Genomic DNA, 27,232 nt, shown 5'->3' on the forward strand with positions numbered 1-27,232 from the left:
TGTGATGTTTTCGTAGTCACATAAGCTGCCAGTATTCACTCTAGAGGCTCGCACAACAAGAATGGCTACTTGGATTAGAGTATGTTTTATATGAATACCTCAGCATGAGTTAACCAATTCATAGGACAGGGTGGTGAAATGCAGTTTTATTTATAATGAAGATGCTGTAACTATTACAGTTTAGCTTGAGCAGTGTGTTTTGAGAAGACTTTTCATGCCGTATAATACACTTAATTTATGCAATCAGCTACTTTTGAAGAGCAGTTTTTAGGCACATATCCAGTTTGCATATTGCAAGGTCCAACAAATGTCAGCAAGGTCAGTCACCATATAATCTGTTATTGGTGGTAATGATTTGAGGAGTGTTGGCCTGGGCTCTTTTGAGAATAAGTATCATGGGGTCTTTTACACCCACCTAGAGGTAGATCAGACTGCAACTTAATGCCTTGTCCAGAAGACACCTCTGACAGTGCAACACACGCTCAGTACTTTAGTGAAGAATGTAATGATATATAATGTTGATATGTAGGAATAAAATACCAAGTAATGTTTTCATATTCAATTTAAATATTGTATTAAATAACATTTTAATATTGTTTTAGAATGTGGTACCATGGAATAAAATACACAATCCAGTTATAAGAATACAAATGACCTTGAGGGACTCGAGAGAAAGCTTCATGCGCACTTTTAGATTTTCATTACAAAAACTATGATTGCCTGTGAGTGTGCATGAATGTAGTGGCACAGTGAGGAGTATTTTTTTAGTGGAAGGGGATGTCTCCACATGCTTGGAACTTTGGAGGTAAAGTACCATGAGTTTAAATATTCTTATAAGTTGTAATGAGTTTGAATAGCCATACCACGCAACTTCAGTTAATGATCGACGTCTTGTAAGAAATGGCATTTTTCTTGCTTGCCTTCAGTTCTATAAATAAAAGTAGTGAAGATGTACTTTGCCTGTTATCTTGGGCATTTAGTCTGATAACTGGTAATGTGGTGCATTAAATGCATAACTGTGCGCTGATTACTTTTTAACTACCTTGAAAAAAAAATTAATGACGACCATAGATATCATAGAAACCCTACAGTGCAGAAGGAGGCCATTCGGCCCATCGAGTCTGCACCGACCACAATCCCACCCAGGCCCTACCCCCACACATTTTACCCCCGAATCCCTCTAACCTACGCATCCCAGGACTCTAAGGGGCAATTTTTTAAACCTGGCCAATCAACCTAACCTGCACATCTTTGGACTGTGGGAGGAAACCAGAGCACCCGGAGGAAACCCACGCAGACACGAGGAGAATGTGCAAACTCCACACAGACAGTGACCCGAGCCGGGAATCGAACCCGGGACCCTGGCGCTGTGAAGCAGCAGTACTAACCACTGTGCTACCGTGCCGACCAGTATAAAGTTAAAGACATTTTAACTTTGCCCTGTTTGGAAACAGACTATATTGAACATTACAGCGCAGTACAGGCCCTTTGGCCCTCGATGTTGCGCCGACCAGTGGAACCAATCTAACGCCCCTCTAATCTACACTATTCCAATATCATCCATATGTTTATCCAATAACCATTTGAATGCTCTTAATGTTGACGTGTCCACTACTGCTGCAGGCAGGGCATTCCACGCCCTTGCTCCTCTCTGAGTAAAGAACCTACCTCTAACATCTGTCCTATATCTCTCACCCCTCAATTTAAAGCTATGTCCCCTCGTGCTAGCCAACACCATCCGAGGAAAAAGGCTCTCACTATCCACCCTATCTAATCCTCTGATGATCTTGTATGCCTCTATTAAGTCACCTCTTCACCACCTTCTCTCTAACGAAAACAACCTCAAGCCCCTCAGCCTTTCCTCATACGATTTTCCCACCATACCAGGCAACATCCTGGTAAATCTCCTCTGCACTCTTTCCAACACTTCCACATCTTTCCTATAATACGGCGACCAGAACTGTACGCAATACTCCAAATGCGGCCGCACCAGAGTTTTGTACAGTTGCAGCATGACCACCTGGCTCCGAAACTCAATCCCCCTACCAATAAAAGCTAACACACCGTACGCCTTCTTAACAACCCTATCAACCTGGGTGCCAACTTTCAGGGATCTATGCACATGGGCACCCAGATCCCTCTGTTCATCCACACTACCAAGTATCTTACCATTAGCAGTACTCTGTATTCCTGCTACTCCTTCCAAAGTGAATCACCTCTCACTTTTCCGCATTAAACTCCATTTGCCACCTCTCAGCCCAGCTCTGCAGCTTATCTATGTCCCTCTGTAACCTGCCACTTCCCTCCGCACTGTCTACAACTCCACGGACTTTAGTGTCATCCGCAAATTTACTAATCCATCCTTCCACGCCCTCATCCAGGTCATTAATAAAAATGACAAACAGCAGTGGCCCCAAAACAGATCCTTGCGGTACACCACTAGCAACTGAACTCCAGGATGAATATTTCCCATCAGCCATCACCCTTTGTTTTCTTACAGCTAGCCAATTCCTGATCCAAACCACTAATTCACCCTCAATCCCTTGTGTCCGTATTTTCTGCAAAAGCTTACCATGGGAGACCTTATCAAAAGCTTTGCTGAAATCCATATACACCACATCAACCGCTTTACCCTCACCCACCTCTTTGGTCACCTTCTCAAAGAACTCAATAAGGTTTGTGAGGCACGACCTACCCTTCACAAAACCGTGCTGACTATCCCTAATCAAATTATTCCTTTCTAGGTGATTATAAATCCTATCTTTTATAATCCTTTCCAATACTTTGCCCACAACAGAAGTAAGGCTCACCGGTCTATAATTACCAGGATTGTCCCTACTCCCCTTCTTGAACAAGGGGACAACATTTGCTATCCTCCAGTCTTCTGGCACTGTTAGACCATGACGACACGAAGATCAAAGCCAAACTCCTCTCTAGCCTCCCAGAGAATCCGAGGATAAATCCCATCAGGCCCAGGGGACTTATTTATTTTTACCCTTTCCAGAATTGCTAACACCTCCTCCTTATGAACATCAATCCCATCCAGTCCAACAGCCTGCATCTCAGTACTCCCCTCGACAACACTGTCCCCCTCCAGTGTGAATACCGACGAAAAATATTAATTTAGTGCCTCTCCTATCTCTTCAGACTCCACGCACAACTTCCCACTCCTGTCCTTGACTGGCCCTAATCTTACCCTAGTCATTCTTTTACTCCTGACATACCTATAGAAGGCTTTAGCGTTTTCCTTGATCCTACCTGCCAAAGACTTCTCGTGTCCCCTCCTGGCTCTTAACTCTTTCTTTAGGTCCTTCCTGGCTAACTTGTAACTCTCAAGTGCCCTAACTGAGCCTTCACGTCTCATGTTAACATAAGTCTCCTTCTTCCTCTTCACAAGAGATTCAACCTCCTTAGTAAACCACGGTTCACTCACACGTCTGCTTCCTCCCTGCCTGACAGGTACATATTTATCAAGGACGCATAGTAGCTGTTCCTTGAACAAGTTCCACATTACAATTGTGCCCATCCCCTGCAGTTTCCTTCCTCAACCTATGCCAGCTAAATCTCGCCTAATCGCATCATAATTTCCTTTCCCCCAGCTATAATTCTTGCCCTTTGGTATATACCTATCCTTTTCCATTGCTAAAGTAAACGTAATCGAATTGTGGTCACTGTCACCAAAGTGCTCACTTACCTCCAAATCTAACACCTGGCCTGGTTCATTACCCAGTACCAAATCCAATGTGGCCTCGCCTCTTGTTGGTCTGTCTACATACTGCGTCAGGAAGCCTTCCTGCGCACATTGGACAAAAACCGACCCCTCTAAAGTACTCGAACTATAGCTTTTCCAGTCAATATTTGTAAAGTTAAAGTCCCCCAGTACAACTACCCTGTTACTTTCGCTCCTATCCTGAATCATCTTTGCAATCTTTTCCTCTACATCTCTGGAACTTTTCAGAGGTCTATAAAAAACTCCCAACAGGGTGACCTCTCCTTTCCTGTTTCTAACCTCAGTCCAAACTACCTCAGTAGACGAGTCTTCATCAAATGTCCTTTCTGCCACCGTAATACTGTCCTTGACTAACAATGCCACACCTTCCCCCTCTTTTACCACCTTCCCTGCACTTATTCAAACATCTAAACCCCGGAACCTGCAACAACCATTCCTGTCCCTGTTCTATTCATGTCTCCGAGATGGCCACAACATCGAAATCCCAGGTACCAACCCATGCTGCAAGCTCACCCACCTTATTCCGGATGCTCCTGGCGTTGAAGTATACACACTTCAAACCACCTTCCTGCCTGCCAGTACACTCCTGCGACTCTGAAACCTCATCCATGACCTCGCTACTCTCAACTTCCTGTACACCGGAGCTACAATTCAGGTACCCACCCCCCTGCTGAATTAGTTTAAACCCTCCCGAAGAGCATTAGCAAATTTCCCCCCCAAGATATTGGTACCCCTCTGGTTCAAGTGCAGACCATATAAGGGTGATAACACAGAAAAACAATTGTCACTTTAACTGAGGTAAAAAAATGCCTCATCCTGTACCTTGGTAGCAGTAATGCAAAGTACAGCAGAGTTGACAGATTTGAATATTAGTCATAATAGACTTCAACTTGCAACCATAGCAATGTTAAGTGAGCACCATATGTTAACAGTAAAACACAGTACTTAAAATGTTTAGTTTGGCCAGACTTTGTCATATGCCATTTCAAATATAAATAACATTACACAATAAAAAAGTTAGTTGCATTCCCAGTGGTAAGTGGGGCGCCATTGGTGGCGGGGGAGATCCCCACCTAGATTGCTGCAGAGTATCCTTTTTACATATTTGTCATGTAAGCACTTGCCTATTCTGTTTCTGAAAGGATTTTCTTTGAATCACTTGAAGCTATTGCAAATGCTGCATGCTGTCAATTGATAACATGTTCATGACATCATTGTCTTATGCATGTTGTTTATTATTGAATTGGGTGTCCTTGCAATTTTCAATTGCCATTTTGTGTTTTTCTGAAAAGAATCATCTTTGATGGTTTTTTTACTTCCAAAAGTGTATCATAAAAATCTTCAAAAGTGCGTTAGTGTAGCACATCATGGGCTGAAATGCCTATTGCTGTAATATACAACTACTTGGAAAATACAAAGGCAAGGATCAAATTGGTTCAAGCTGTTCATTCATGGTTAATAAATTCAGCTGAATGGTTCCATAAACTGACTTAGTAATGTATTTGTCATGACGTGCTAAGGGTTAAGGTATGCATGTATGATCAAGAGATTTTTGGCCATACTCCATTTCCATGCAAATTCTGCTGGGAATCGACTCAGTCCCACAGTGTATCAATGTATATGGTTTCATAGTTTACTTTAAAATTCTGGCTCTCTTATGAGGTTAAATTGTATGAAAGATTTCTATGAAGTAATTTTGTTTTGGGGGAAATTATATTTTACAAAAAAGGAACATTTATGTTTTCTTGAGCTGACATTCAAGCTGGATTTAATCTAAAACCATTTTTTTAAAAAAAATTCACAGGACACTATGTAACTGTACTGACTGTTCCATACTTGAAGGTGAGATTCCTCAGTAAAATGGTATGTCATATTCTGCTTGAAAGTACTGTTACACAGTGGGTAACGGATCTAACCAATCGGAAGTTTTACACGCAAAACAAATGTTAAGTATCTCTCCTCTCCAGAAAATCTATTATTTGGGAAAATGTTGGTTTGGCATGGATATTGCTTTTGGGTTTTGACTTATTATTTTCACTATTGTGGTCTGTTGAATCTTGTACAACAGAAATCTTGCCTCTACACCATATGACCAAGGATAGTGAGGGGTGCGTGCATGCAGTGTACACCCAACTATTCCAATCATATTTTCCAGTACTTGGCCCATCGCCTTGTATGCCTTGGCATCACAAGTCCGCATCTCAATACCTCTTAACTGTTATGAGGGTCTCTGCCTTCACACCCTTTCTGGCAGTGAGTTCCAGATTCCCACCACCCTTTGGGTGAAAAGGTTTTTCCTCACATCCCCGCTAAACTACTGTCCTTTACTTCTATGCCCCTAGTCATTGATCCCTCCACCGAGGGGAAACGTTTCTTCCTATCCATGGCCTTCATATCATGGAGTGGGAGGACTGGTAACAGCTATGTGTGGCTTTCTCTTAAATTGTAGTAACAGTTTCAGGAAGGGGAAGACCTTTGGTTCATCTAGCCCTCCTATCCCGTTCTCTGTTGCTGTATTGCTAATAGGCTCATAATCTCATTTGTTGATCAAAACCTTTTATTTCTTCTTGAAACCCAGTAAGATTTCTTGCTCCATCACCTGTGCTCGTAATCTGTTCCACATACTTGCCATCCATTTACTAAAAATAATTCCTCCTGTATTTTCTATTTTCTTTTGCCCTTAATTTCTGCATAAATTCTGTAAATGTTAAAAAGCTTGATTAGAATTCATTTAAATCTTTCAGAATTTCAAATAATTCTAAATCGTAACGTCCAAATTAAATGCTTCATGAAGTGCAACTGTAAATTTTGACCTGTAAGACTCCATGGTGCAAGAAACTAAGCTTCCTACAAAGAAGATTAGACACCTTTTTGCAGAATGTAGTTTTGTCGATTGATTTTGTCGATGGTGGCATTAACTCTGATCATTTGTAGTTAAATGTTCTTGGTTAAATGCTGCACTAAAAACTATGGTCATTTGTAAATGGTGTTTTTAGTTTATCCTATCTGTCCCAATTATCTCCATGTCTGTACATGGAAGTAACGTTATTTTTAGATTGCAATAATAAATTGGCAGCAGAAGCACAGATGGTCGAACTGCCTTCTACGCTATAAACCCCTACCTAGATATAAAATGTATAGGGAGAAATGCAGCCTTTGCTGAATATTGGCAAGTTCTAGAAGTTAATCATTTGTGGCTAACCTGAATAATTGTTAATTACACTATTGACTGTGGTTTTCTGATTAGTCAGGCTTCTCGAAACCAGGTCACTTTATCTGTTCAATCTCTGTCTCTCTGCTCTGAGAATGCAGTCTTTGTGGAAGCATAAAGCATCTGAAGTTTCATTTTTGTTAATCTAACTCCAGACTTATTTAAATTTGTCCATTGGGTAGCTGTGCTGGCCTGTAATGAGTTACCTAAGGTCCACTAGGGTAGCAAAAGTTTGCTGCGCAAATCTTTTTTTTGTGAGGGGGGGGGGGGTGGATTTTGTCAGGAATCCACTCCTGAGCACTCTACACTCCCCCATCTGGTCATTGGACATTGGAATGATTTGGGTCAGCTGTGAAGCTACACAATTGAAAAGTCTGATCCTAACAATAATGTGAAATATGTTGCAAGGTACATTGGTAGACATTTCTCCTGCAGAGTCAGTACCTTTTTCTTTAAAAAAAAAAAGGTACTGACTCCGGAATGGAACGGCAATAATCATGGGGGACTTCAACCTGCATATTGATTGGCTGACTCAAGTTGGAAGGGGTGGGATGGCGGAAGAGTTCTTAGAATGCTGTTGGGATAGTTACCTTGAACAGTATGTTACAGAACCGACGAGGGAACGAGTTATCTTCGATCTGGTAATGTGTAACGAGGTAGGTAGAATTAAGGATGTTCTTGTGAAGGACCCTCTTGGGTCAAGTGATCACAATATGGTCGAATTTCTGGTACAAATGGAAGAGGAGAAAGTAGGGTCCCATACCAGTGTCCTCTGTTTGAACAGAGGGAAGTACGATAGGATGAGGGCTGAATTGGCTAAGGTGGACTGGGAGGGCAGACTGGTAGGTAGGAAAGCTGAGGAACAGTGGAGGATTTTTAAGGAGATCCTTTTCAGTACTCAGCAACAATATATTCCGGTGATAAAGAAGGACTGTAAGAAAATGGATAACCAGCCATGGATAACGAAGGAAATTAAGGAGAGTATTAAATTAAAGACCAATGCGGACAGAGTGGCCAAAAATAGTGGAGAATCGGAAGATTGGGAAAACTTTAAACAACAAAGAACGACGAAGAAAGCGAGAAAGAAAGGAAAGATAGATTATGAAGCTAAGCTAGCTCTAAATATAAAAAATTATAGTAAAAGCTTTTACAAATATATAAAAAGGAATAGAGTGGCAAGAGTGAATGTTGGACCCTTGGAGGACGCGAGGGGGGATTTAATATTGGGGAAATGAGGAAATGGCTGAAACTTTAAATAAGGTTTTTGTGTCGGTCCTCAGGGTGGAAGAATATTAACGATAGAGGGTTGGTAGGAGGAGAGGTACTCAATATAATTAATGTTACCAGGGAGGCAGTGCTTGGTAGACTAACGGGACTGAAGGTGGACAAGTCCCCGGGCCCGGATGGAATGCATCCCAGGGTACTGAAAGAAATGTCAGAGGTAATAGCGGATGCATTAGTGGTTATTTATCAAAATTCGTTGGATTCTGGGGTAGTGCTGGCGGATTGGAAAACGGCTAATGTTACGCCACTGTTTAAAAAAGGAAATAGACAAAAGGCGGGTAACTACAGGCTGGTTAGCTTAACGCCTGTAGTTGGGAAAATGCTGGAATCCATCGTTAAAGAAGAAATAGCAGGCCATCTGGATAAGAATGGTTTGATTAAGCAGACGCAGCATGGATTCATGAGGGGAAAGTCGTGCTTGACGAACTTGTTGGATTTTTATGAAGATGTGACTCGTGCGGTTGACGGAGGGGAACTGGTGGATGCGGTGTTTTTGGATTTCCAAAAGGCGTTTGATAAGGTGCCTCACAAAAGGTTGCTGAAGAAGATTGGGTCACACGGAGTTGGGGGTAGGGTGTTAGCATGGATTGGAGATTGGCTATCCGACAGGAAGCAGAAAGTCGGAATAAATGGGTGCTTTTCTGATTGGCAGATGGTAACTAGTGGCGTGCCGCAGGGATCGGTACTGGGGTGCACTGAGTGTAGGGTAACAAAGTTTGCAGACGTCACAAAGAAAAGTGGAAAAGTGAATCGTGTGGAGGGCGTAGAAGGTCTGCAGAGAGATTTGGACAGGCTGAGTGAGTGGGCGAGGATCTGGCAGATGGAGTATAACGTTGACAAATACGAGGTTATTCACTTTGGAGGAAATAATAGCAAATTGGATTATTATCTAAATGGAAAAAAATTACAACATGCTACTGTGCAAAGAGACCTGGGGGTCCTTGTGCATGAGACTCAAAAACCCAGTCTGCAGGTGCAACAGGTGATCAAGAAGGCAAATGGGATGTTGGCCTATATCGCAAGGGGGATAGAATATAAAAGCAGAGCTGTCCTGCTGCAACTGTACAGGGCATTGGTGAGGCCGCAGCTGGAATACTGTGTGCAGTATTGATCCCCTTATTTGCGGAAGGATATATTGGCCTTGGAGGGAGTGCAGAGAAGGTTCACCAGGTTGATACCAGAGATGAGGGGTGTTGATTATGAGGAGAGACTGAGCAGATTGGGTTTGTACTCGTTAGAATTTAGAAGGCTGAGGGGGGATCTTATAGAGACCTATAAGATAATGAAGGGGCTGGATAGGGCAGAGGTGGAGAGACTCTTTCCACTTAGAAAGGAAGCTAGAACTAGAGGGCACAGCCTCAAAATAAAGGGGGTCAGTTTAGGACAGAGTTGAGGAGGAACTTCTTCTCAGAGGGTGGTGAATCTCTGGAATTCTCTGCCCACTGAAGTGGTGGAGGCTACCTCGTTGAATATGTTTAAATCACGGATAGATGGATTCCTGATCGGTAAGGGAATTAGGGGTTATGGGGATCAGGCGGGTAAGTGGAACTGATCTACTTCAGATCAGCCATGATCTTATTGAATGGCGGGGCAGGCTCGAGGGGCTAGATGGCCTACTCCTGCTCCTATTTATGTTCTTATGTTCTAAGGAAAAATAATAACATTTGTTGAAAATGTAAAATTTTATTGACATGTTTTTGTTGACATGTTTTATAATGTGTTGTTCCAGGGATACAAGCATGAATAACATAACTGAGCTGCAAGCCGACTCCTTCCAAAAACTCCCATATCTTGAGGAACTGTAAGTACAGTATATTGACAAGGATTTATTATATAGGATGTGTCTGATCGGATGTGTGATTTTACTAAGGTTTGCTTGGCGACTGACCAATTACAACTTCTCTGCAAACTATAACGACTCCTGTTCAACACAGCAGAGCTAAATATCTCACTCGTATCTATGGAACTGTCAACACTAAATGGCATTTTAAACTAGAGGACAAGGGGCTGAATTGATCACTGAAAGTCGCTGATTTAATTCAAAGGCAAACATTCCAAATAAACCAAGTCGATGTGAAATATGTAAGACCATCAGATATAGGAGCAGAATTAGGCCATTCTGCCCATTGAGTCAGCTCTGCCATTGATCATGGCTGACGTGTTTCTCAACCCCAGTCTCCCGCCTTTCCCCATAACCTTTGATCCCCTTTCCAATCAAGAACCTATCTATTTCTGTCTAGGCATATTTGATGTTTTAGCTGTGTGAAATTTTTTTTTGTTAAAATTGACACGCTCCCTTCTGTTTTTGAAATTAAGTTTTACGTGGCTAGAGTATTAAATATACAACATCAACATTCATCTTTAGAGGGTGAGTAAAACTAGTAACTTGTGACCATGGGTGTAAATTGAGAATAGATTTGCTTTATGTTTGAAATTACAAAAAAAAAAGCCTCTGCAGGAACTCCTAATCCACCTCTAAATCTCCTCACTCCAACCACCCTCCTCACTCTCCTCTACAACAATGTCAAAACCTTGTTAATCAGACATAGTTGCGTTTTTCAAGCTGAAAGCCCAGCTAACCTCATTAAATAAACATTGCACATATAAGCAAGCTCTGTGCAGCGAGCTGGTTATTTAAGACCTAAATTTGTTTTTGCCAACGTTTTGAAACTGTTATCATTATTGTGCAAGTAAAGTATGCCGAATTTCTCAGGCTGCTGCAGTATGTCAAAAACATTACTCAAATATTAAAAAGGATTTAAATTGATAGCTCTTATGAACACGTTATTACTTTTCCTTTGTGTCCTACTGTTTCTTTACTCTCCAATGAAAAATTGGCGCAGAATCACAATGACTGAGAATTCATTATACAATAAACGGTCGACTGCTTCATACTTGGAGTTTGCTCCCACAACGTCTGCTTGGCAAGCATTTTTCCCTGTGACATTGGCTCACTGGTTTGAATGGTGCCCTGCGTCTAGATTTTGTATAGCAACCTAGTTAATCACTAGTAGAAACAGAAACTATTAATATTAAAAGCTGTGTTTATTTTACTGACTTAAAACACAATGTGTTTAATTTGGGCTCAGATGCTTTTGTGCTTCAGAGTCTGTTATTTTCTTTCCCCCTTGAAGCTGGCATATGGTTACAGACCACAGTTTAAATACTGGCTTCCCAACTGGGTCACAGTGGCATCTTGTGCCATTTTTCAACTGTTATTTCGGTGTTGGTGGTTGATGCAGTGTACAGATGAATACCAATGTAACACTGATAATGTAGTATTAATGGGCACATGGGGGTCAGTAGATTAGATGTGAGACCACCTAGAAAAGAGGACTGTATAACATTGTCAACTGACTATAGGATAATCTCAGTTGGAATCATAGAATCCCTACAGTGCAGAAGGAGACCATTCGGCCAACGAGTCTGCACCGACCACAATCCCACCCAGGCCCTATCCCCGTAACCCCACATATTTACCCTGCTAAGCTGCCTGACACTGGGGTCAATTTAGCATGGCCAAACAACCTAACCCACACGTCTTTAGACTGTGGGAGGAAACCGGAGCACCCGGAGGAAACCCACGCAGACACCGGGAGAATGTGCAAACTCCACACAGACAGTGACCCGAGGCTGGAATTGAACCCGGGTCCCTGGCACTGAGGCAGCAGTGCTAACCACTGTGCCCCAAGAAACCCTTTTGAGAAAAAGGACATTATAAAAAGGGCATAATCCAACTAGTTTGGCTCTTTATCAGTCACTTATAAATATTTTTGTGATTTAAAATTGTGTGCTACCCTCTGTACCTGCACAGTGCTTTCCATTACTCAACAAAAATTTGTATTTGTTTCACTGTAACTCCTGCTGCCGAAAAACATCAGGGGCAGTTGTGCGTACGCAGTCGGCCCGTAGGATAGCTGCTGGCACTAGTGCAACTATTGCTGTTGCTTCTCTGTTTGGCGGCAAGAGTTTGGATCTGCAATGATTTTGCTGTGGCACATAGTAAACATAATTTGCCAGCGACGGTTCATCCCAGTTCCCAATCTGTGATATGATCTCACAATGAGATTTTCTGTGAGTGATGCCTCCTTGAGCTAGATTCCGTGTGTAAAGGCTTTGTGCAGGGAGTTCCCTTTACAGCTCACAAGCCATTTGGCAAATAATGGGATTTTTAATCCCAGGGTCATTGTTTCAAGTCCATCAAGTGATTGCATTTTTTATTAAACATTTTAGTCAAAGTAGTATTTTATTGGCCACTTATTTACCAATAAGTGTCCTTAAACGAAGTATTACAATCAATTCTACACATTGAACATCTTTTACTGAAATTTCCTGATGTATCTTTTTGTTACGATCCCAATTGATGTTGCTACTGGCTGGAATCTTTATAACCCAAAGGTGGCCCCTGGTCTCTCAGGAACAGCTTTCTTTAAGCTTCCCATGTCGTAAATACTCTAAACATAATGCAGACACGGATTGAAATTAAACCAAAACCCCCTCCCGTGCAAACGCTTTCGCTTAACCTGAATCTGGACAGTTTTACCCTTTCTTACACAGAAACACTAAATTAAACTCACTCAAATCTGTACCTTATTTTTAATATCCAACAATACAAATATAGGTCACTTAAAACTACCTCTACTTCTTAACAGTTTACTTGTCAGAAACATGTTTTACAAGGGAGGCACGGTGGCACAGTGGTTAGCAGTGAGTGCTGCCTCACAGCGCCAGGGACCTGGATTTCATTCCCGGCTTGGGTCACTGTCTGTGCGGAGTCTGCACATTCTTCCCGTGTCTGCATGGGTTTCCTCCGGGTTCTCCAGTTTCCTCCCACAGTCCAAAAGATGTGCTGGTTAGGTGCATTGGCCATGCGAAATTCTCCCTGAGTGTCCCTGAACCGACCCCGGAGTGTGGTGACTAGGGGATTTTCACAGTAACTTCATTGCAGTGTGAATGTAAGCTTACTTGTGACATTGATAAATAAACTTTACAGAGGGAACAGTTTATAAATGATATTTAGATTGGATACAAGAATTTGCAATTGGTTAAGAAATGCACAGAACTAAATGTGCAACTTGAACTTTATTGTTAGTCTGTGTCAAGCCAACGTGCTTGCTTAAATGTAGACAGCTGGCACTCTTGACACTCACCCTGCATCTGTGCATGTGTAGGAAATAGTTCCCCTGATGTTGTGGCAAATAAAACATCCCAAGGCACTTCACAGGAAAATTATATGACAAAATTTTAATACCAAGCCACATAAAGAGATAGTAAATCAGATTACCAAAAACTTGATCAAATGGGTAGGTTTTCAGAATTGTCATTAAAGAGAAAAGTGAAGCAGAGACGTGCAGAGAAGGAATTCCAAATTTAGAGCGTAGGCAAATAAAGGCACAGTGAAAGTGGTGGCGTGATTCAAATTGGGAATACTCATGAGATCAGAACCCACACATGTCAGAGTACTTGACTTGGAAGGGATTGGAGAGATGGTGGGGCAAAGTTATGGAGGGATTTGAAAACCAGGATGAGAATTATTTTGGATGACCTCAAGTTTATGGAGAATGGAATATGAGAGACCAGCCAGGAGTGTGTTGGAATAGTCAAGTCTAGAAGTAATGGAGACATGAATGAGGGTTACAGCAGCAAATGAGATGAGGCAGGAGTGAAGTTGGTGATGTTGCAGTGGTGAAAATTGATTTTAGTGATGACACAATATGTAGTTGGAAGCTCATCTTGGGATTAAATATGACACCAAAGTTACAAACAGTCCAGTTAATCTTGGACAGTTACCATGAAATAGAATTTGGAATGGGAATGAAAACAATGGTTTCTGCTCATGAAGAAGAGACAGTATAAAAGTGGCTGTTTGCTTGCATCTCTCGGAAAATAATGCTGGCATTACATCCATGTCCTCCACTCAAGTCATTATCAGAAGTGAGAAGGAAGCCTTGGTATTTTCATAATTTTTCCCCAAGCTTGTTTCCCTCACCCACACAGTGTGGGTTTGTGAGGCCAATTGTAGGTTTCTGGAGAGAGAGAACCTAACTTGGCGCAGGCCAGGAATTGCACTTGAAACATTCCTGGTTCATATGATACTACCCAGTGCATTTCTGTTTACTCCTACAATACAGTACTTGTATAACATTGCTCCTTGGAGCTGAGGTAGGGTGGAATGTGTGATGAAGGTAGGTGCAAGTAGAGTCTATACGCCGAGTCCAAAAATGAGTGTCAGGTGAAGATCAGGGGTTGGGAGGACGCTGTGGTTAAGTTGTGGCTGTGAAGTAAGTGAGCCTGAATGAAAATCAGGTTATGAATAGGGTCAAAGTATTTCAGGCTAACCTTAAAGAAAAGTTAGCACGAAAGCCTGTTGAAAGAAGAAGGGAGAGCATAACAAGTGTGGAAAGGAAGATGGAAATAGAGCTGCTCCACCAGAGTCAACAGCAATGACGAGCAGAATTTTTTGTGCTCTTATCCGCAGCTATTTTTTACATCCGGTTTTATCCCCAGGGCATAAAGTATTGTACTACAATTTACCCAAGTTCAGATATGCACCTGAAGCCTAAAGGGTGTGCTGAACTGGGGAAGGTGTGGGGGATTGTGACAGCTTGCTGCAAGTAATTAAACAATGGATTCTTGTGCATTCTTCTTTACATTTTATTTGTGCCGTGGATTTTTTTTAAGGACTGCATCATAGTCTGCAAGACAAAATAGTTTCCTGCAATGTGGGGCGAATTGTATATGGTAGCTTATAATCAGCCAAAGGAAAATACACATTGTGTCATTCCCAGTGCTTTCAGGATTAATATTCAAGTTACAAAAAAACACACATGAATATGTATCTGGTCAGAATACTTCCAGATAGCAGCATTGTCCCACTGATTATTTTTGGCTGTCTAAATTACTTAGTATAATACAGTAACCTAAAGAAAGAAATAAAATTTGTGCTTATTTAGTACTTTTCGTGACCTCAGGAAACCCCAAAGCACTTTATGACCAATTAAGTACTTTAGAACTGTTTTAATGTAGGAGGTTTACACACAAGGTCCCACAAACAGTAATGAAATGAGATGACCTGGACATCGGGATGACTTCCCTGCACTTCTTTTGTGCCACGTGATCATTCACATCTTTGCAAATGTAAGCTTTTTTTTTGTTCCTGTCTCCTCTACAAACCATTTTCCTTGAGCCTTTCTCGCGTGCCAGATTCACTCTCCTCTCCCAACAGCAAGGGTGAAAAGCTCATTGACTTCATTGTCACTAGGATTAAGACCTTCATCCAGCAATCTCTGCTCATCACTCCCTTCTCCAATCCCATTGGGTTAAACTTCCCCGAGGGTTCCCTTCTGCCCCAGCCTGAACCCTAAATTTGCATCTTTCTGTAGTTTCTATCCCATCGCCACTTATGCTCTCTTCTCATCTTGTGCATTTAACACGCTGCCTGCTCCCTCTGCTCTATTCCTGCCAAACTCTCTCTCCTTCGTTAACACACTCCTTAAAGCTTTGACCAAGCTTTTGTTCGTTTGTTCTAATATCTCCTTATGTGGCTTGATGTCAATTTTTGTTTAATAACATTCCTGTGAAACACATTGGGATGTATTAGCAAGTTAAAGGCACTATATTAGTGCAACTTGTACATAAGAGGGCATACAAGACACCTGTTTAATGCCTGCTGAAAGATGGCATCTCCAACAGTATAGCACTCCACATTATAAAGTGGCAGTCTGGATTACGATTAGAAATCTAACACCAAGGTTTGTGTTTAAATCCTATTTTCACTCTCAAACCATGCTTCTGCAAATTATAATCAATTTAATCACTGTACCACATGACTCTAATATCCTGCAGCTGTTATGGAACATTTTAGTGTCTCATTCTTGAATGCAGCTTTAATTATCTGAATGTCCAACTCTAAGTATATTGGTGCACAAGGAAGCTGAGTACTCGACTTACAGCCAGAATGTTGTCAGGTTTGGACTTAATTTATAGTGGCATGTCATACTGGCTCATATTCCGAGATGAATCACCACGCTTACATTAAATCAAGATGCTTATCACAGCGGAAGATCATAAACCTAAGGTATAGGGGAGCCAGATTCATTAGTGTAAATTGAATTCCAACAACATTAATGCAAAAGTGGGTCTGGAGGATCAATTTTGTCAGCTCCCAATAGTTTTTCTTTATGCATTTGGAGGGTGAGAGTATTCCTGGCAAAATCGGCATTTATTTCTCATCCCTGGTTTTAACAACGGAAGTCCTTCTCGGAAAGTGGGTGATTGGGTAATTCCCCTGTGAATAATGGAAAGTGAGTGGAATTGATTTTAACCTGCACACTTTTTATGTAACTATCTTCCACTTAGCTTTTTGCTGGAGGACGTTGCTGTGGTTTCAGACTTGAGTTGTGTTCGCTGTAACAAAAAGAAAGTATAAAGAAACTGAGTTCTGAAGGAGTCACAGTACACACTCCACTCAAAATGTTAACTCTGTTTCTCTCTGCATGCTGCCAGGTTCGCTGAGTGTCCCGCACTTTGTTTTTATTTCAGATTTTCAGCATCCGCTGTATTTTGTTTTTATCTTGTGTTTGCTGTAGTTTGTCGTAATTCTTTAAATAGATTCTATAAGTTATTTGTTATGGCGTGCCTTTTAAATAGACTCTGCTGAGTAAAGACGTTGTATGCTCTAGATTTGACTTGATTGTAGGTTAGGTCCTGCCCTGCCACCAGTGGTGTCAATCAACACACTTCTAAAGGAATGGCATTTTTAAGGAAGTCTGATAAACACCCCTATAATTGCCACATATGGTACTCAAATGAAAAGAGCTTTTGTGTTTTTTTCAGAAAAATTGAGCATAAAAATATTTTAATAAAAACAAACAGCTATCAATTTTACAAAGCTTGGGGGTAATTGTTGAAGCACATTACATCTTTGCCTAGCCTTGATTTAAACATAGAAACATAAAAATTAGGAGCAGGAATAGTGTATTCAGTCCTTCGAACCCACTATCCCATTCAATATGATCATGGCTGATCCTCTATCTCAATGCCATCTTCCAGCTTTCTGCCCATACCCCTTGATGCCATTAAAAAAAAAGTTCTCTTTCTTGAAGGTGTTCAGTGACTTGGCCTCCACAGTCTTCTGTGGTAGAGAATTCCACAGGCTCACTACCCTCTGAGTGACAAAATGTTTCCTCATCTCAGTCCTAAATGGTCTACCCCGTATCCTGAGACTTTGTCCCCTGGTTCTAGATTCTAGATTGGTATTTGCTACCAAATAAACCTGTTGAACTTTAACCTGGTGTTGTGAGACTTCTTACTGTCTAGATTCCCCAACCAGGGAAAATATCCTCCCTGCTTGTAATCTGTCCAGCCCTGTTAGAATATGTTCCAATCTGATCTCCTCATCCTTCTAAACTCTAGTGAATACAGGCCCAGTTGAACCAATCTCTCCACATAGGACAGTCCCGCCAACCCTGGTATCAGCCTACTGAACCTCCTTTTATGGTAAGTATATCCTTTCTTAGGTACGGAGACCAAAACTGCATACAATACTGCAGGTGTGGTCTCACCAAGGTCTGATATAACTGCAGTAAGACATCTCTACTTCTGAATTCAAACCCTCTTGCAATAAAGGTCAACATACCATTTGCCTTCTTAATTGCTTGCTGCACCTGCCTCTCCACTTTCATTAACTGGTGTACAAAGCCACCCAGATCCCTTTGTGCATCCACACTTCGCAATATATCACTATTTACATAATACTCTTCCTTTCTGTTTTTCACATCAAAGTGTGTAACTACACATTTAAATGCATTGTACTGCATCTGCCATGAGTTTGCCACTCAACCTGTCTATATCACCCTGAAGCCTCCTTGTATTCTCCTCACAACTCAATTCCACCCAGTTTGTAGTCAGCAAACTTGGAAATGTTATATTTGGTTCCTCATCCAAGTCATTTATATATATATATTGTGAAGAGCTGGGGCCCAATCACTGATCCCTGCAGTGCAAAAGGAGGGCATTCAGCCCCTCAAGTCTGTACCAATTCTCTGACGGAGCATCTTACCCATCTTACTCCCTGCCATATCCCCGTAACCCCACACATTTACCCTGCTGATCCCCTAATCGACACAACTGAGGGGCAATTTAACATGGCCAATTCACCTAACCTGCACATCTTTGGACTGTGGGAGGAAACTGGAGCACCCAGAGGAAACCTATGCAGACATGGGGAGAACACAGATTGTCACTCAGGGCTGGAATTGAACCCAGGACTCTGGCAATGTGAGGCAGTAGTGCTAACCACTGTGCCACCATGCCGCCCTATGAGGAACCTTATCAAAAGCCTTCTGAAAGTCCAAATACACCACATCGGCTGGTTCTCCCTTATCTATTCTACTTGTTGCATCTTGAAAAACACTTCAGTAGATTTCTTAAACATGATTTGCCTTTCATAAATCAATGCTGGCTTTGTCCAATCCCATTAATGCTTTCCAAATGTTCTGTTGTCACATCTGCATTTTCCGCACTACTGATGTCAGGATTAGTGGTCTGTAAATATTTTTTTTTTTCCTCCCTTTTTAAATAGTGGGGTTACATTTGTCACCCTCCAATCTGTAGGAACTACCCCAGAGCCCACAGAATCTTGGAAGATGACCACCAATGCTTCTCGGCCTTTTGGCTAAGATCAAGTATAAGCATCCAGGGTAGCCAATGAGGTTAAACTGAGGCTTCACCTGATGCAATTTTTTTTAAGCCATCTGGGCCTTTTGGCTAAGATGAAGCTTGGATTGAGCCCAGGAGGGAGTGTAATGCCTCATCTTTCCAACTTGGATCTTGTTTGACGGTGCCCAAGATGGGATGTATATCCTGCCTTGTCAGCTTGAATCTGGTTTGTTCCTCATGATTGGACTTGATTGGCTTTTTGATTAGGAATAAAGTACCAAAAGAAAGGTGCGGCGGTTACGTCAGCAATAACATAAGCAATGGCATAATTGGCTCTGAAATGGTCTTGCCTGCGTCCTGAATGTGTATGCATTATGAGGGAATTTTACTGTGGATGAAATCGGACTGTTTTATCGCCTTTTGCCAGATTGCTCTTTGATGTTTAAAGGTAAAACATGTAATGGTGGAAGGTGGAATAAGGAATTTGTCACTGCTGTGTACTCCGCCAACATGGACGGGATCAAAAAGCTGCAGCTTGTTATGATAGGAAAGTCCAAGGAGACACGTTGCTTCGTGAATGTCGACACACTACCCATGCAGCGCAAGGCAACAAAACCACCTGGATAACCTCCAGCATTTTTGAGGTGTGGGATCAGGAAAGTGGACAAAATTTATTGATGAAAAGAAAGATTGTCATCATTGCAGACACCTGTCCCCCACACTGACATTACTGGCCTCAAGCGCCCCAACACCAAAGCCAAGTTCAGCCAAAAGGGGCAATTAGGAACCACTCCAGATCTCAAGTTATCAAGGCCGTTGATAAGCAGGAGTAAAATCCAGGCCATGTTCATGATGAAGGCAGCAAGAGGGCACATTGCCAACTGCTTCCACCACACTGGGTTCAAACAGGTTACAACTGCAAAGGACACCTTGAACAAGGCAAGGCCAACTAAGGCAAGGTACTGTGTGCAATTCTGGTCACCCTATTATAGAAAGGATATTATTAAACTAGAAAGAGTGCAGAAAAGATTTACTAGGATGCTACCGGGACTTGATGGATTGAGTTATAAGGAGAGGCTGGATAAACTGGGACTTTTTTCTCTGGAGCGTAGGAGGCTGAGGGGTGATCTTATAGAGGTCTATAAAATTATGAGGGGCACAGATCAGCTAGATAGTCAATATCTTTTCCCAAATGTAGGGGAGTCTAAAACTAGAGGGCAGAGGTTTATGGTGAGAGGAGAGAGATACAAAAGTGTCCAGAGGGGTACTTATTTCACACACAGGGTGGTGAGTGTCTGGAACAAGCTGCCAGAGGTAGTAGTAGAGGCGGGTACAATTTTGTCTTTTAAAAAGCATTTAGATAGTTACATGGGTACGATGGGTATAGAGAGATATGGGCCAAATGCAGGCAATTGGGATTAGCTTAGGGGTTTAAAAAAAAGGGCGGCATGGACAAGTTGGGCCGAAGGGCCTGTTTCCATGCTGTAAACCGCTATGACATTTTGCTCACCTCCAGAAGGCTGGCATGGAAATTCCACCAGAAACAACCATGGAAATTTACACCAGAGATGGATAATGCCATGCTGTACGATGTTACTGACAGATGATGCGACCGTAGCTGCAGTGCATTCTGGAAGAGTCCAATGAATGCTTGCCCACCTGTTTCCCTAGCTGATGCTACAAAGGCTATAGAGATGCTCTGGGATTTCTCATTGCAGCACAAAAACACCAAGAACACTTATGTATGCATTGACGATATGATGGACTGTACAGCACACACCCAAAAACAGCACACTAAGCGGAGAAGGATTATGAACCTTCTTCGGGGCTAACTCCTGTTATTTTTCAATGCAAAGCTCCAGCCTTTGACAATGTCAGACCAATTTAAAGTGTGAACAAATTGAATAAAGACTTTTTTACACGTATGCTGCTCCTGTGTTTTAATTTGATATTTGAATCTGTTGTTTTTGACATAGTGTGATGATATTGTGCCTTAAATGTGTTTAAGTCATGTTCTTCTCCAGGATCTATTGCAGCAGTTCTACACTCGGAGCCTCTCTGTCTACAACTGGTGTCCTGTACTTTTACTGCAGCAGCATAATTGCTTCTAATTGGGAGAATGTTTGTTTTAATCTGAACTAATGCTGTTTTGAGTGTTTTCCCCTGGGATTTTGCAGAGTAGGGCTTGTTTGGGATGATTGACAGGTATGGTCATGTGATTGGGTAAAGCTAGGCTTACACCGAATATTCAAGCTGAGATGCTGCTTTAGAGTTGAGAGAGAGCAGTGCCTCTCTTTTCCTATCTCTGAAGTTGGAGATGGGAATCTGCCAGCTGATAAATCTCTTTCTCAGAGATTCTGCAGTACGAGAATGGATCTTTCTCTGAGAGTTGCTGTTTTGGAAGCTGCAGAGAGAGAAGTATCTATTTCTGTCTCTGAAGCCTGGAGACCGGGAGCTGCCAGAGACTAGGTTTATTTCTCTGAAGTTTTGAAGATATATTCTTCTCTGGAAACTGCTGTCTGGATCTCTGTCCAGACACGTTAAAGGCTGAAAATCCAGCACTATGAGTGCATATTTGTTTTTGTGCTAATTCTGAAGAAGGGTGTTGGGGTAATTGCTTAAAAGTGGAACAATCGAGATAGCCAGCTGGTAAGAGTTATACTTTGTCATGTTTAAGAATTTAAATTGGTAAAAGTAACTCTAATTCTTTTTGGTATATTCTAACTTTTTAAATAAAGTTTGATTTGATAAAAGCTTCCTAGTGGGTCACTTGAATCATACCTGGAGTGAAACACCTTATGTTCACCCTAATGTCAAAATCAAATGTAAAAGTTAGGATCTAGGCAAACTTCGTAACATACCTTGGAGTTTCTGATCTGGTCCCTAAGAATAGACTATATTGTAGGCAAATCGTGTTACACAGAGATTCATTTGTGTAAGTGGGGCCTCCTCGACTATTACAAAGTGTGGCTTAACTCAAATTTGTGGATGGATTCGCTGGGATTCGACTCATTGGAATTTTACTGAATCTGCACTCCTGTAATGCTGACCTCTTTTGTAGCCCCAATTTTAATTGCTCCATCAGTGGTCGTGCATTTGGTTGTTTAAGCCACAAACTCTTGAACTCCTTCCCTACACCTCTCTGCTTCTGTACCTCACTTTCCTCCTTTATTGCACTTCTAAAAACTGACCTCTTGATGAAGCTTTTGGTCACCTGATCTAGTATCCCCTTTATGGTTTGCTGTCCTACTTTGTTTAAACACTGCAATGTAGTTATTGTGAAAAGGCCCAAAACTTATAAGTTACTGTGAAATTCCCCTAGTTGCCACAGGCCGGCGCCTGTTTGGGTCAATGCACCTAACCAGCACGTCTTTCGGACTGTGAGAGGAAACCGAGCATCCGGAGGAAATGCAGACACGGGGAGAATGTACAGACTCCTCACAGACAGTGACCCAAGCCAGGACTCGAATCCGGGTCCCTGGCACTGTGAGGCAGCAGCGCTAACCACCGTGCTGCCCAGAATATGGAGAAACTGCAAGTGAACAACTGGTGAGGATGGGTTTTGAACCCATGTGTGCAGGATACAATGGATTAGCAGTCCATCCCCTTAACTCTTGGCCACCTCGTCATGCTCATCCTGCTCCTGTGAAATACCTTGGGACGTTTCATTGCATTAAAAGTGCTTTATAATTATAAGCTGACATTGGTCCAGTACAAAGAGGTTAAACACTGAGATATAGTAAATTACTGCAGATGCTGGAATCTGAAGCAAAAGCAGAAAATGCTGGAAAATCTCAGCAGGTCTGACAGCATGGAAACATAGAAGAAAAACTACAGCACAAAACAGGCCCTTCGGCCCCACAAGTTGTGCCGAACATATCCCTACCTTTTAGGCCTACCTATAATCCTCCATCCTATTAAGTCCCATGTATTCATCCAGGAGTCTCTTAAAATACATAGAAACATAGAAAAACTACAAGAAACATAGCATCTGAGAATAGAGCCAGCGTTTTGAGTGTGGATGACCTTTCGTCAGACCTGCTGAGATTTTCCAGCACTTTCTGTTTTTGTGACAAAGATATTAAATCTGCTGTTACTACTTTTAAAAAATATTTTCATTTTGGTGCTGGGAAAGTACTTCTATGCCTTTTGATTAAAGTGCCATAAAGTGAAAACGGGTGTGGTTATACTGTATAGAGAAGGATAAATGGTGCCTCTGTGGTGCTTGCTGTGACAGTTGATGAATTGCGTAATTGTTTCATGTTGGAAACTCTTTGCCAGCCTTGTTGGTTTACTTGCTAATGCTGCCAATAGTGAATTAATCAGTTAGTCTTGTCAAGATGAAAACCTTACTGGATCCCCACTGAAAAAGCAAACAGCCCCTTAGGCCTTGATGAATGATGATAAATAGATTCTGGCTGAACTGCTCTGCAAGAGCCTCCCACATTAGCTAGTTATATCCTGTCTTCTGGAGGGTTGCCAGAATGTGGAAAAACACGGATGTTGGTTGGTTGCAACAAGCTGAATAAACAGGAGTTGCCTTGAGGTACCTAAACGCTCTTGCATCCCATCAGGGCAATTGTTTGATTTGGTTCTAAATGCCTTAAGTTTGTGATTGCGAATTGTGGTGTATTTATATATTTTCCAGCATGATTGGCATCTTGTGGAAATCTTGAAATGTGCTCCTGTATTTGAGAATCAGTCTACATTAACAAATAGCAGACCTGCTTCGAAAGATTGAACAGTAAAAACTCATTCCAGCTTCAATCTTTCCAACTTGACAAATAAGAGAGGCAGATTTTTAGCTAAATTTAACTCATAACACTAGTGTTATTAAGTATTTTGATTTTAGGGTTAAATCTGATTAAACCTAATAATTACCCCGCACCTGAAAAATGAACTCAAAATTTGTATCCAATGTGATTACAATGGCCAATACCCGTACTTGTATTTTTTTTATTTCAATGTACATGATGGCGAAGCATGTGCTTCTATTTGTTACTCCCTGTACCTGTGTGTCGTACACAACTGAGGGGAGTCAGAGGTGATAAGTGATGGTTATCAACTCTTATTTAGTTTGTGCTTTCTGAAGGTTTTAACAGCAATTTAAGAAAAAATCCACTTGCAAGTTTTCTTTCTGCAAACATTTGTTTACATCTAAAAGAAGCATGTATTTGTTTTTTGTTGTTAACCCATATTCAAGAAAAACTAAAACCCAAAACTAAAAGTGCAGTATTTTTATAACATTCATTTATTTGTTGTGACTTGGTTAGGTTTCTTGTGTTTCCTTTCCTCTTCCCCTATGCACAGTAAGAAGTCTCACAACACCAGATTAAAGTCCAACAGGTTTATTTGGTAGCACAAGCTTTCAGAGCGTTGCCCCTTCATCAGGTGAGTGATGAAGGGGCAACGCTCCGAAAGCTTGTGCTACCAAGTAAACCAATTGGACTTTAATCTGGTGTTGTGAAACTACTTACTGTGCCTACTCCAGTCCAACGTCAACAACTCCACATCATGGCTACCATCCTCCCCTATGCACACTGGATCCTCAAAACCTGCCCTCTTATTAGCTGCCACTGCTTGCATATTAAAACACTATTTGTTTTGTAAGCAAAATTCAATGAACAAATGGGTCTATAATTTATTGGGCAGAATCTTACCAAGTTTATTGGGTGGAATCTTACCCAAAAAAGGCAGTGTCAGGTTCTGACTGAAAACCACATGTTTCTCTCAACAAGAAATAACCTTACCCCGCCCACCCACCATGGAGATATCAGTCTCTCTCCCACCACCACCCCCCCCCCCCACTCTTTCTCTTCTCCGCCCCCCCCCCCCCCCCCCCCCCACGTTAATTGCTGGCATTCCCCTCTTACCACTCTGTGCCAGGGGGCAGTGTCCAGGCATATCCCTCTCCCCTGGGGGTTATACTCGCCCGGAGAGGAGGGATCCTCTCGACAAATTTACGTTTGGGTAAACCTGTTGTAAACCTTGCCGACATGACATCACATTGGTGAGATTTGAAAATACAGCGAAGGGGATAATATGATGGAGGGCGGAGCCTGATAGTTATATTAAAACGCCTTAACAATAATGTGAGTGTACCTACACCACAAAGATTACAGAGTTTAAAGAAGGTGGATCAACACCACCACCTCAAAAACCAATTCGAGATCGGCAATAAATGCCAGGAAAGGCAACTGTGTATAAGGCCTTTCAACCAACGGAGACCAAGGGGCTGGTAACTGTGTAAAACCCCTCAGACTGTATGCTTAATATTAACTATATTGAAGCATTTCAGAGTGCAACATGACTGCTGTATATAGTTTGAACAGAATTGTATTCTCTGTAATGGAAATATTGAAATATTTGTCATGTTCTCATTACTGAATTGAAGCACCTCAGAGTGCAACTTGATCTCTGGAGAAAATGCGAATATCATTGTACTTTTATGACAACTTGAAATGTTTTGTGATGTCTCCTCCTTTTGAATATGCAAAAGAAATTGCTGTCCTTGCCAGTTACCCATGAATGAATATATATTTAAAAAACTTGCTAATTAGAAAGTCTGCCAGTTAATGCCAAATATTTGCAATTGCTGCCACTTATTGCCAATGCTTTGAACCTTGTAGTAATAAGAATGTGTGTATAGTATGAAAAGTTTAAATTTTGTGACCACACGTCTGAAATTGCACAACAATATCAGAGAGACCTTGTTAACTAAATTTGAGTTTTTATTTTAGTGTCAACTACAATAGTCTTCCAGTGGTTTACAGCTTGCTAAAATATTAACTCCCACCTACACTTAACAGTGGTTCACCTCATGAAAAACAAACTATCTGAACCTCTCCAAGAAGTTGGCATTTCTCATGTCTTCAATGCTGTAGTGAACTTGCCACAGGTCCACAAGACACCTAATTAATCACAGAATCCTACAGTTCAGAAGAGGCCTTCAGCCCATCAAGTCTGCACAGATGTATGAAAGGCCCTGACCTGCTCACCTAATTCCACTTGCCAGCACTTGGCCCATAGCCTTGAATGTTATGGAGTGCCAAGTACTCACCCAGGTACTTTTTAAAGGATGTGAGGCAATTAATGGGATAAGGAAGAACAGGAAACACAAAGGAGTAAGTTACAAATAAAAGCAAGCTTACACAGATTTGAGATGGCAGAGTCAGCTCACTGTTAGAAACTGCTATATTTCTAAGCTGAGCAAGAGTAAAATCAAGTTAATCAACAATCAGTTGGAGAACTGCAGCGACCATATATTGTGTGTGACAAAGAGTTGTTGTGACAAACATGTTTTTTTATTTGTCTGTTAAAGTTTTACATACATTCTGCTTTGATAGAAATAGCCTACAAGGAGTTAACAGCCCAATATTTGATGAAGGAAAACAAATTGTAAAGTCAGACCTCCATTTATGTAGCACCTTTCACAACCTTGGAATATCTTAAAGCAGTTGTTGATCACTCAATGCAGATTATGTTGGGTAGAGGGAAAGGCACTCAGGAGCTGGGCAAAGACGGAGCCAAGTAGCACCACAGAGTGTCCACAGTGACATCCAGGGCATCACTAAGCCAGTCATTGACCGCCTGATTTGCCATGGGGGTGTTAAACGCACCTCTGGGCAGGTCTACAAGGAGATCTGCCAGATCCTGAAGTTTTTCCAGGAAAATGTCATCAGGGACTTGGAGACCTGAACTGAACATGCCAAGCGCAAAATGGTGACGGCCGTGGATTTGGTATACGTCCTGTGACACCAGGGATGGACCTTGTAGGGCTTCAATGTTGAAGATATTTTTGTAACTAATTAGATCAGTTCCAGACAAGGTGGTAGTTTTTGTTTATTAATGAGACTAAATTTAGTTCATAGTTGAAAGTGTTAATAGTTGAAACTATTGCATTCAATGACTAACATCTCATTTCATTGCCAGAGAAATTGACTAAATTCAGCTTGATGAGTGGCTCTTTTGGTCTTGTGTATTTGAGAAGACCAGTCATCTACTGTTTTTTTTCTCTCAGGATGGATGTGAGGGTGGTCTCAAGCCACCTAGACAAGGGTTAAAGGGCAGGCTAAAGCCTGGGGCAATGGCTTTAATTGACAGCTGCTTGAGATCTTTTGAGGAGGGGACAGGGTCATTATTGGGATGTAGTTTCTGACAATGTGTGGTTAGTCTTCTCATATTTCAGACTGGGGCCAATCTGCAATCAGTGTAAGGTTCTCTTTTAGTGTCAGTCACTAAGAATTTTGCAGTCAACAGCTGCTAAGCATGTTTGTTTTAAAAGTTCGAGGGCCAGTTCAGTAGAAGTAAACTCTATTTCAAAAATAAGAATTCATTCATATAGACCC

The 27,232-nt window shown here is 41.6% G+C and overlaps 1 protein-coding gene across 1 annotated transcript in view; it reads left to right on the forward strand.

Annotated features, from left to right (window-relative positions):
- Window positions 1-27,232, forward strand: part of lgr4 (leucine-rich repeat containing G protein-coupled receptor 4) — a 132,410-nt gene that overhangs the window by 28,932 nt on the left and 76,246 nt on the right. The window contains exon 2 of the mRNA XM_078221025.1: window positions 9,955-10,026. Coding sequence (XP_078077151.1) covers window positions 9,955-10,026 — 72 coding nt within the window. The remainder of the gene's footprint in view (window positions 1-9,954; window positions 10,027-27,232) is intronic.

This window comes from Mustelus asterias, chromosome 9, assembly GCF_964213995.1.
Source record: "Mustelus asterias chromosome 9, sMusAst1.hap1.1, whole genome shotgun sequence".
NCBI lineage: Eukaryota > Metazoa > Chordata > Chondrichthyes > Carcharhiniformes > Triakidae > Mustelus > Mustelus asterias.